Source organism: Sminthopsis crassicaudata, chromosome 4 (assembly GCF_048593235.1).
Source record: "Sminthopsis crassicaudata isolate SCR6 chromosome 4, ASM4859323v1, whole genome shotgun sequence".
Lineage (NCBI taxonomy): Eukaryota > Metazoa > Chordata > Mammalia > Dasyuromorphia > Dasyuridae > Sminthopsis > Sminthopsis crassicaudata.
The window spans coordinates 221,164,353-221,177,049 of record NC_133620.1 but is presented as its reverse complement, the minus strand read 5'-3'; the positions used below and the strand labels follow the sequence as shown (position 1 = coordinate 221,177,049).

The window sequence follows — 12,697 nt, the reverse complement described above, 5'->3', positions numbered from 1 at the left end:
AACTGCTCAGACATTTTCATCTAGAGAGTCCCCTTTTGCAACTTTATCCTTAAAAAAAAAAAAAAAACGGTCAGAAATGATAGATGGGAAAGAGGGGAATACAGCTCTCTACAAAAATACTGAAATACTATTTTTGTAATATTAAAAATCTGGAAGCAATAAGTACAATGATTGAATATTGGTTGAATAAAATATGGCAAATTTAAATAACAATGTTTTGGTTCCAAAAAAATAACAAATGAGTGATAAAATGAAATATGGAAGGTCCCATACAACTTAACATAAAAGAAATAATACAAGAGCTATTTGCAACTGTTTTTGCAAAATAAATAAAATTAAACCAAAGCCCAAGGAAATAAAACCACAAACTGAAAAGGGAAAAAGACCAAATAGATCTTTTGCTGCACATTAATTTGTTAAACACTACTAAAGAGTTCTATAAGTCAGGAAACACATCTAAGTTAGATCCTACCTCTCACATACTCACCAATGTCAAGTAAATGAACTTTTCATTGTCATTAAGACATTAAGAAGATATAAAAAAAAAAAAAAAAAAGTTGTTGGTCTGAATAGCAAAGGGCAATTCTTGAGACTCTTAAGTTACAGCATGAGTTTCAGTATCTGGAGATCATCCACACTCAATTTCAGACAATAATCTCTATCACCCCTCTCTGTTAGGCCAGGATTAGTGGCAACTAGGTGGCACAATAGATAGAGCACCAGCCTTGAAGTCAGGAGGATCTGAGTTCAAATCTGGCCTCAGACACTTAAACTACTTTCTAGCTGTGTGACCCTGGGTAAGTTACCTAACACCAACTGCCTCAGCCAAAAAAAAAAAAGGCTACTAGGTCTGGCAGTGAACAGTGCCTGTGTGTCATACTGTAAAAACAAATACACAAAGACCCAATCCTCTAAAGATAAACATAAATTATAAAAATTAACAGCTATTTCTTTAATAATTCTTTAAGTTGGCTTGAATCCTAAACATTGTTCTCAACGTCTAAAAGTAAGTTTCATTTGGTTCTTTATTTAATAAAGCAGTTTGTTATATTTTGTAGATTGATTTTTCTAACTCAAATAAAGTTTGGACATATAACCAAGAAGTGGTATTTATCACTTATCATAATTATTCTATCATAAAAATTATTTTATGATTGTGCTATATACATCAAAGTTAAGGATCTTTTGAGTAAGAATTTAAAACACTAAATTCTCATGAAAAGATCAAAATTTTAAACAGCATTCTTAAAACTCTTACCTCCTGGTTGCAAAGAACTGAAATCCAGGAGCTACTTTCAGACAATCACCACGACCAGGAATTACAAGTTCTTGATTTTCCAAAAGAGGAATCAGCACAGAAATCTAAAGGGGGGGGGGGGGAAGTCAATTAATAAAGCTTTCAGAAAAAAGTACACACATCGAGAACCAAAAAAAAAAAAAAAAAAAAAAAAAAAAAAAAAAAAAAAACACCCCACATGCCAAATTAGGTACCCTTGTAGGCAAACAAAACACATCAAAAATCTCAGTCTAGCTGAGATTTTCTAGCTCATGTAGAGACAGAAAAACAATATTCTAAGTAAGCAGAGTCATTCCATAAAAGACCAGTGTTATGGGCCAGAATTCTGAAACAAGGATTCTTACAAGGTGTTAAGTCAATGGAATTGATAAGACAATGGTTATCTAGTTTAGCATGGTGATTAATAATTCTCTAGTTCAGTACATGTACTTAGTACTTAATATAGTTCCACAAGATTCACACCTATGATAATGTAATTATAATAGAGTATATAACAGCCAGCAGGACTGAGAGACAGACTCATTCCATCTACCACCTTTGTGGTGGCTAGCAGCACAAGCCCTTGGACTCAGAGAGAATCACTCCATCTCACATCACTGTGGTGGCTGGCCTGTCCTCCTGCTCCCCCCACTGAGATTAAGGCCAATTTGAAAGGCTCTCCAGAAAGCTGCCCAGCCTTAGGCAAGGGGACAATAAAGAATGTGGACTTTATCCCTGGCTATTCTTGTGGTGATTACTGAAAAGAAGGCTACTCCAGAGACCTCCAGAAAACCAATGAGAACACTACAGACCAGCAACTTTAAAAGTAAGAAAGCATATACAATGCCTTAATAATTCTAAATGTAAACATACAAATATTTTTATAAAGGCAGCTAGGTGGTGAAATGGATAGAGCACCATCCCTGAAGTCAGGAGGACCTGAAGTTCAAATCTAGGCTCAGACACTTCATACTTTCTAGCTGTGTGACCCTGGGTAAGTCACTTAACCCCAAATGTCTCAGCAAAACAAATATTTGTACAATTTGTAACACAAAGTCACTTCCTATCTCTCATCGTTCTTCATTTTTACTGTCTCTACTGGCTCCTTCTTATCTGCCTATAAACATATTCTATTCAGTCTGGTACAAACAAACAAACCCTCCCTACATAGTTCTAAATAGAATTTATTATCTTTTTCCAAATCTCTCCCTGCCCCAAACTTCTCTTATTCTGTTAAGAGTACCACAATTCTTCAGGTCTCACTAAAATCCAAAATTATTCTCTCCCTCACCCCATCAATCAGAATTTAGTAATCCAGAATATCTTATTCCCTCCTTCACTCACTCACACAACCATCACTTGAGTTCAGAACTCTCAAATTTCTCTTTTCATCACCAAATTGGATTTTTTTCAGTCCAATCTCCCAATTTGTCTAAACTACTTGGCCCCTGATTATCCATCCTGTAGTCCTTTCTTTTCCCTTGGCTTCAGAGTTACTTTATTCTTTTGGTTCTCCTCCCACCTTATGAATAGTTCAAGAAAGGGGAAAGTGAGGGAGCCTGAAGTCAGAAAGACTCCAGAGACATACTGTGTAGTGACTGTGTACAGGTCACATGACCTGTTTGCCTCAGATTCCTCAACTGTAAAATGGGGATAATAACAGCACTTACTTTGCAGGGCTGCTGTAATTTTCTATAAAGCACTCAGCACAGTTCATATTACAAGGTAGATAATATGTAAATACTTATTCCCTTCTCTCCCACTTTCTTTTCTAATAGGTCTTCCTGCTTCTATTTCCTCCCACAATCCATCCAGCATACTAACAAATAAATGAAAACACTTACATGCCAGGCTTTATCTTCCATGCAGCAATCTGTTCGTGTTACTGTTGCTAAAAATTCTACAATGTTCTCCTACTGCCAACCAAAGAAAATTCAACTTCTTTTTGCCTGACATTAAAGACATTCAACAATCCAATCTCCAGCCTATCTTTCCAGGCTTAACTCTTTTACACAGCCCGCCATATACTTTGTATTCCAGTTACTGGGACTGTTCTGTTCCCCAAAACTTGCCATGTGCTTTCCTGTCTCTTCAGCTTTACACATGCTTGTTCCCTATGCCTCAAATGCTCTTCTTCCTCCCTCTCCACTTACTGAATTCCAAATCAGCCCCATTCAAATAATGCCTCTTCCATAGAGTCCTCCTCAATCCCGTCCTCTGTTACTGGGATTATATTTTCCCCTGCAGTCATCCCTCAGGACTTTGTTTTGAAACCAATGCATTTCTATACACAAGTCATATTCCCTACTAGACCCTGACCCTAACCCTAACCCTAACCCTAACCCTTAGGCCACAAGGAAAGGATTGTAGTTAACCTAACCCTTAGTGTTCTTCTCCAAGTAAGTGCTAAACAAATGTTATCTGCAGCCTGATCAGGTAAAACTTGTATTTTTAATGGTTAGTCATACTTTCTTTCATTTTTTTTTTAAAACCAAGAATATCATATCATTATCACAGGGAGGTGCTGATGAGCAGGCTCCTTCTACCAATGCTAATCAATCAGAACATGACCCACAATTTAGACTCTTAGAGTTAACAGGGAAATTAAGAAATTAAGTGACTTGCAGAGCTAACAACATAGCTCTGATTAATTCAAATTCTGCACTCCTCCCCAATGATTACAGTTTCAAAAGAGTAGTGATAAAATCTTATTCCATTAACCAACTCATATTAGTTAGGTGACCAACAATCTTCTTCCTGCAACAATATGGATCTAAGTACTTGCTCACTTTCCTAATTTCAAGATCAAATAGGGTTCCCTCAAAATAATTCATTCATTCAAAAATCCTTTTTAGGCAAATCATTTTGTTAAGCATTAATAATGCTGATGAAAATAAAGGATTTCTCTAGAGAAAATCCTGCAGAGGCTACATACCACATCTAAAGGAGCATAGTCAATGTCTTCCAGGAGTATCCAGTGTCCCTTGGTGACAGCCTGTGTCAAAGTCCCTGGCTGCCAAATAAACTCTCCTGGAACATCCGTGCAGCGATACATCCCCAACAATATCTGCAAAGAGAACATGGCACTAAGCATACACTACAATATAGCATCATGGATCACCGGCAAGGAAAATTTTTGCATGATTTGACCTCTTTACATTCTCAGAGAACCACAAAACATCAAAACCTAGGTACTTGTAGTTTTTAGGCTCCCAAAACTTGCCATTTCTTACCTTGCTGTCAGTTTGATCTCCAAGCTGGACTTTAAGAATCTGAGGTGATTTCCTTCTTCCAGTCATGGCAGCTAAATGCTCCACTAAAGATGTTTTGCCACATCCTATTGGTCCTTCTAGCAACACAGCACTCTGAGAAGCGACGGCCAAAGCCAGGCTCTGGAGATTTTTAGAGACAGACTCGACGAGCACAAAAGACTGAGGTGTCATCTCCTGTTCAAGTAAAGAATGCTTGTTACTATAGCACTGAAGAACACAAGTATATAAAAATCACTTAGAAAATATTGCTTTCAAATAACTGTTTGGACATATATATATATATATATATATATATATATATAGTATTTAACTTATATTTTAACATATTTAACATGTATTGGTCAACCTGCCATCTGGGGGAAAGGGTGGGGGGAAGGAGGGGAAAATCTGGAACAACAGGTTTTGCAATTGTCAATGCTGAAAAATTACCTATGCATAAATTTTTTGTAAAAATTAAATAAATTAATTAATTTTTAAAAACGAAAAAGAAAATATTGCCTTCCCCAAAAGACTATTAGCTAGTTTATTTCTAAACAAAGATGTGAAAATATCTGCATACTTTATATAGTCTACAATAGCAGAGGCTCAAAATGCCTTCAAATATAAAGTTATGATGACCCAAGAGAAGTGAGACAAAAGTTAATCAATAAAATTAATTTACATAGTTTTCTATTTGTTTAGAAGCTTAATTTTTTTTTTGTTTCTGCCCCCAATGTTTTTCTTTTGAGCTTTTTACTTCTCTACTTAAGGTACAATGTGCTCCTATGGGATGGAGAAGCTGGGAAAACATATAAATTAATTTCCAACACAAAATTTCTCAAATCTAACCCTTAAGTGAAAATAAAATGGTTAACAATAATGTCAGATCAAGACACTAAGGTGCTCTGGCCTTTTAGCAGTTAACCTCTCACTGCATATACAAAGTGGTATCAAGGATACTTCCAATTCATCATTCTTCCCTATATTTTCCCTTTTTTTAAAAGTAAACTATCTAAACAGAAACTGGTTTTTCAAATACTTATCCAAGGAGTCTGAAATCCTCTTGGGGGAAAACTGGTACCATATAATTATCAAATAAAGAGGAACTACTAAAGGCAAAAGAGCAGAGTTCAATTATAGTCCAATTACATCCTCATGGGCAAAGCATTGAGGATTCTAGATATCTGACCATGTAGCCTTTCAACAAATCACCACTGCAAACTACAGATAATACTTACTGTACTGATTTCTCCATATTGCTAGTTGTAAGAAAATTCTAATCCCTTTTCTGAGTATTTCTTTTTCTGATAGTTCCAATTTGCCAAATTATAATAACAAGTCTTTTTAGCTTGTATGAATAGAATACAAATCTTGGTTAAGGGCAGGACTAATTAATATCAGTCTTAGGAAAGCCATGTATTTTAATAAGAGAGATCACAATCACAATTTCTACCTACCTGCTCTGTGGGTGTCGGATCCTGCCGTGGAAGAACCACTCCACAGACTGCTGTCACATGGGCTGAAAGATCACCAGAAATGATGTGGCCTTGGGTATACTGTCGTTCTTTCTCCCTTTGCCAAAGTGCAGTGTCTGGAGTGACCAGAACCAAGGCTTTTTCTACATCCTGCAGTTGTGCTTCTTCTAACAGCCTAAGGAAAAATCAAGATCCCCATTAGTTATTCTGAAGGAAAAATAACTATGCTTATAATGTCTCTAAAAAGCTGAATTAATATACTGATGTCAACAAGAAAAAAAACCTACAACTTTTACTTACTTAAGCCTGTAATGTATCAGTTCTTCACTGCTGAATATCTTCTTAAGAAAAGATAATTTGTGTTCTTCATTCATTGAAGTAATCAAAGCAAGACAATTTGCAGTGTACCTGGAAAGAAAAAATAAACTGTGTGTTCAAAATTTACTTCATAATTAAGTGGAAACAAAAATCTGCCATAATGAGAATTAAACTATACTTTCAAAACATAAATCTTGGAAAAATTCTATAAGATTAGGAAACAGAAATTGGGACACAATCTCCCTATGATTGCATGTATAGGGAGCTAAATATATTATTCCAAGATGGTCTCCTGATGTGTATTTCCTATAATCCTACCCCACCCCTTTCACCCCTGATAAGTTACTTAGGCTTGAGAAAATGACAGATGAATTTCATATAAAGAACAAGTTCAGAATAATTCCATCATACTGAAATTCTGACAAGATGACCCAAAGGTTCTGTGAAAAAAATGATCTATTAGCTCCCATCTCCTAGCAGTTTTGGAAAAGTAGGAATCTGTAAGTGTCTGTGTTCAGCCCTGGATAGCAGGCCCACCCTCCCCTTTTTCATTTGTGCAATTAGACTTGGAAAAATTGAGGTTAAAAAGAAAACTTGAGGCTCCAACTCCCCTTTCCATAGCACTGCGACATAATGAAAGATAGAAAAGTAAAACAATCTCTAAGTGTTTGCCTCTCTGACTTCATCCTTGTCTAAAAATTACCTTGGGAATATAATTATTGTCAAGAACAATCTTGTGTCCTGCAGTTATGCCCTCATTATAGCCCCTATCTATCCAAGAATGGTCCTACTCCTCTATCTATCAGGATCTGAGCCACAATCTCCAACTTTTAACCTGGAGTTAACCAAGTTAGCTCCTCACTTTGAAGACTAATTGCACTCTTGCTTCTGTATTTTGCTTGCTAAAAAAGACCTTATAGAAATGGTGTGCCTCAGTTGCTCTGGACTGAATACTTTGGAGGTATATTTCCATTTCAGTCAGCAAGCTTAAACTCTCCACATTAAAGATTAAAAACACTTTCTTCTCGCCTCAGTTTCTCTGGTATTACATCTACATACCAGCGAACTAAAGTGTCATGACTCCTAAGAAGTGGAACACAGACACTCCAGTCCCAAAGCTCCCGAAATGCAGACTGATTTTGCTGTAAAAACTTGAAGGCTGCTTCCATTAAGTCCCGCAATTTCATCCGCCGACGCCCAAAGCGAACAGGATTGGCATCTGAACTTTCCAAGAAGAGTCTTTGAAAGACTGGGAAGGTTTCTTTAAAATATCTCAGGGCAAACCTTTCAAGAGAATACAAGAAAAATATCATTACCAAAAACTAAAAGCAATATCCAAATCCAGGTCTCTAAAGAAGCAACAAAACACAAAGCAACATTCGATGGGGCAAAGAGCAAAAAAGAAGAGATGAGTATTAAAATCAAATATATAAGCAACATCACCTTTACTCTTCAGGGACCAAAGGAAGATCTTCAGGGAATAGAAGATCCAATTTCCCATTGATTGGTAATACATATAGCTTGTGCTTAGCACAGAATAAGGAAGAAATACACCTCATCAAACCAGGAAGGAAAAGAGACATGACTTACATCATTGCTCTGTTTCAAATACTCATCTATAAAATGGGTATAAAATGTCCTCACAATTTCCTTGGGATAGACACAAGGGACATTTACAAATTAATTTTTTGAACTTAGGAAGAAAATAGTATCAATAAATTATAATACTTCAAAGTGTTATCTATACTGTAATTTTGCATGGTGGGAGAAAATTATGGTATATTTAAGTTGTTTCCCAACAGAAATGGTTTTAGTTTATCTATTTTGTAAGGACTATGCATCCTACAATGCCAAGTAAATGCAATATTGAAACAACACATGTAATAAGATTACTTACATATCATGCATGGGTACATGTATACAATACAAAGATATTTTTACAACAAATCAAGGTAAGAACAGTAAGGTACATAAGGATATTGCAAAACAAAGAAAACCCTGCTTAAAGACAGTAAGGTGGAACAAAGGATAAAGCACTTGATCCAGAGTCAGGGAGTCCCAAATTAAAATCTTATAACAAATACTTTTTAGCTGTATGACTCTGTGAAGATCTTTTAACCTCTACCTGTCCATTTCCTCATTTGCAAAACTGAGATCATAATAGGATATACCTCACAGGTTGCTGTAAGAATCAAATGACATAATATTTATAAAATACTTTGTAAACCTTAAGCACTATGTAAATGTTATTGTTTTTAAATCTATCTTAGAAATGAGGATTTGGAATGGAAAGTAACGACACCTGTTAAAACTCAAAATAATTCATTATGACAAGCCTCATTCCCATCAAAACTATGTCAACCATGCAAAACATACATACTGGAATAGTTTTAAATCTTATGATTCACTGAAACTCAACAGAACATGACTTAAGAGAAAATAAGAGAAAAAATGTTGATGAAATTTCACATTCATTTATCACAAACATAAAATCTGCAACTACTGAAAAACAATTTAATAAATTTCTACACTATCCCAAAGAATAATTCTACTTTCTGGAAAGACTGAATAACAATGAGGTTTCATGTTAGAACCAGCACTTCATTTTTACAGAGCATCAATGTGAAATGTATCTGCCAAAAGTAATGAAATAGCAACATGATCAAATATATTTATATTATTCTTTAAGTAAGTATAAATTATTAAAGCACATTTGGTAAGATTACCACACTTATTTTAATCTCTATAGATTACACATTCCTCCTTTTAAGAGACTACATACAATATTTCTGCCTTTATATGAATTTCTCTGTCTCCACTCTACAGGACCAGTTTTTTCCCCTTTCTCTTTTATGGCAAATTTCTCTAGATAAGGATCTTTCTTAAACATGACAGACCTCTCAATTATTATTCAACTGACCCAAGAAAAATGTCAAAACAAGGGTAGCTAAATGGCACAATAGGTTGTGTATTGGCCCTGGAGACAGAGGGCCTAAGTTCAAATCTAGCCTCAGATACTTAACCCTTACTAACTGTGTGACTCTAGGCAAATCACTTACCCCTAATTCCCTCATTAAAAAAAAAATTGAAAAAGTATGTCAAAATGGTAAGAGATGTTTTATAGTGTTTATGAATAAACATCCTTCTTATAAAAAATATTAATAATACTGCTACACAGAAACAATTTTTTTCATCCCAGAAGCTGAAAAATCTTTACATAAATACATTTGCTCCTCAATTCTGTGAAGCTCAATTTTGCATCCTTTCATAAAAAAAAATATAGTTTTCTGTCAATCTGAAAGCAAAATAGTAAAATGCAATTACAAAGTTGTTAGACTGCAATTATAAGATTGGGGTTGAGAGGTAGAGGGAATGGAAATAAAGACTTCATTGAGCCTCTGAGAACATCTAGTGCTGCTCATTTATTTTATATTATGTCATGTCACAGATCAAGTCATCTGCTCCTCAAAGCATAATTATAAAATGTAAAAATCCAATAACATATTTAACTTGATTATATATATATATATATATATATATATATATATATATATATATATATATATATTCATGCAACAAATATTTACTAAATATTGCTGCAGATAAGGCTTATTGCTAAGTACTGCAAGACAAAACAAGATACAATTTCTGACTTTATAGAACTTATAATAGAGAAGACAGAGAGAAAAAACATTAAAGTCTCTGTTCTCAACTAGTTATTCTACCAAGGAATACATAAGTATAATATGAAGTAAGGAGTGAAACACACAAGTCAAAGTATATATTTTAAGAGTCTCAATAAAAATAAAATAGGTCCAGCAGGCATACGGGTAAAAGATAAAAGCTATGAGAGAAGGGGGTAGATAAAGAAAAGAACTTCAGAATTCTAGATTTGAGAGGTGGACATAACCCATCTTTATATGTTATATAGTCAGTTCTTTCCTCAAAACTTTTTTTGGTATCTTTATTCTATCTTTTTTTTTTTTTTTTTTTAAAGAAAATTCTTCTGCTATCCAAGAAGGAATGGGTCTAAAGATCACAGAAAAAAATCATAGAATAAAAACATTACTCACGGAAGGACATCAGGATGGCTACTGATGAGTTTACTCATGGCCACACACAGCCTTTCATGTAGATCATGGTTGATCTGACCTCCAGCTCGGATGGCTTCCCTATTTCTTTCGAGCAAATCCAAGACAATTGGTCGAAGCTGACGACCAATAACGACAGTACATTCTTTATCCAGAAGAAGTTGTGATAAAGTACTAAGAATATATTGACGATCTTGCTGAGTCCATGTCTAGGTGAGAGGAGAAAAAAAAAACAACACCTAGTTTTAATAACATGTTTGCACCAAGCCAACCTTCCACTGACTAAAGAAATTAAGCAAACTGTTTTCCAAGTTTCAAAAGTGAATCCAGCTAAGGAAAACTAATAAAATTGTCTTACATAGAGCCTTGCTTATCTTGTTGAAATTACATTTTTCTAACACTAATCTCCATTATTGACAGAAATCATCTGTCTAGTTTTGAAGTGAAAAAAAAGCAGATTAACTTATACTGCACTTGAAAGGGAACATCATTACTCACAATGATCCTATGAAGTTATAGCATATTTTTATGTCCCCTATTTCACAAAAGGGCAAACTGAGGCTAAAATATTAACCTACCCAATATCACATTTTGATCTCCTGAGAGGTAAGCAGAGAGGAAGGAAGCAAAAACTTATTACCCTTTTCCTCTTACATTCTGAAGGGGATTCTTTAACTTATATAGGTAATTTTAATTTTAGATGCTTTTTTTTCCTTCAAAGACCTAATTAGAGTACCTAAGCTATAAAAATATAGGAGAAAATAATGCTACCTAATGTCAACCTGAAAGAAACACAAAATAGCTAATTACAGAATATCTATCCTCTTTCCAACTATTAATACAAATGTTACAAATCAAGTTCTTGTGTTATAAAAGATTACAGTGTGTCCTAATGGAAAGAATTTATTATTTGGTTAGAAGTAAAACAAAGCATATATAAAAGAGATTTAAAGTTTCATATTCAATCTTCTTTGTTATACTCTGAAGAATCATTACATTGCTATTTGCTAAGTTTAGAATAGAAATATCTTTTTTTAAAAAGAGATAACATCAATTTAGAAGAGTTCTCCATTTACTTAACATTAATTCAAAAATAATTTTTTATATACCAGATACTGTGACAGGCCCTGGGAATAAAAAGATATAAATACAATAGTTCTTGCCTTCATAAAGCTTACATTATTAATCTATCCTATATGGAACTGTAAAGAATTGATCATTGCCAGAAAAAGCTACTTTCTAAAAGGTCTTGAGTCATACTTCTTTAAAGTGGGATTTGGAATGGAATTTTATTTCTAAACTCTTTAGGTCCCTGAAATAATATGACTATCACAGAAGCTCAAATAGTTAAATTTCAAGAAAACATCAAGTAATCTAGAAATGCTAGGGGCAAGATTGGTAGCTTTATCAGGATCAACATCTTATGTAGTATGACTTTTGTAATACAGATGACAAACTGCCAAGTACTCATTTCACTCACTCAAACTTATCTTAAGCACCTGGTCTATACCAGGTCACTCCATAAACGTACTTATTGGTTGATTGGTAGACTGATAGGTGATATAGTATGGACAAAGTCTGTGTGTTAAATTCATCTTTGTAATTTTTCACTTTTAGCTATGATTGACATTTTTCTTTTGAAAGTACAATGAACTAGGAAGCAAAATTGATTTATTTGATATGACTTGAAGTAGGCATTAGATCAGAACCATCACCTTGGTGATTAATCCACAATTTGACATTTCCAAATCAATTTCTCCCTACAGAGATTTCTTCTGACTGAAGCTAAAATTCAAAAACCTCTAAGAATGAATAATCAATCTGTTCACTGAAGTAGTAAACACAGACCTCCAGATAAGATATGGTTTTATTGACATTTCTCTAAGTGGTTATAGCTCCCGAGTTATATGGGAGAATGGGACAAGGAGACACAGTTGTTAAGAGGCAATGTTAAAATTCTAGACCATTCCTGCCAACTTAGGCTCTTCTCATCCAGAAGTATGCAAGTAATAGCAGGATGAGCATCTATCATAATTATTGTAGAATAGATTTGTTTTGGGGGGGAAATTTCAACTGGATTGATCTGGAAGGTGCAAAATGGTAAAGGGATTACACTTTATAAAAGGCATCTTCAAAGGAATTGGGAATGTTCAGCTATAAGAGAAGATTCTGACATCATTGATTATAGATGGTTCCTCTAATAATGGAACTTAAAAAATATTTTTGTAAAATTCTTTTGTCCATACTTTCTCATTAATCTTTTACTGCAGATAGAGGGTGGAGATC

General features: G+C 34.4%; 1 protein-coding gene across 1 annotated transcript in view; it reads right to left on the bottom strand.

The window, feature by feature from the left end:
- MDN1 (midasin AAA ATPase 1) overlaps positions 1-12,697 on the bottom strand; it is a 170,314-nt gene that overhangs the window by 142,879 nt on the left and 14,738 nt on the right. The window contains 7 exon segments of the mRNA XM_074310297.1: positions 1,259-1,362; positions 4,212-4,343; positions 4,510-4,722; positions 5,985-6,177; positions 6,303-6,410; positions 7,380-7,604; positions 10,394-10,620. Coding sequence (XP_074166398.1) covers positions 1,259-1,362; positions 4,212-4,343; positions 4,510-4,722; positions 5,985-6,177; positions 6,303-6,410; positions 7,380-7,604; positions 10,394-10,620 — 1,202 coding nt within the window.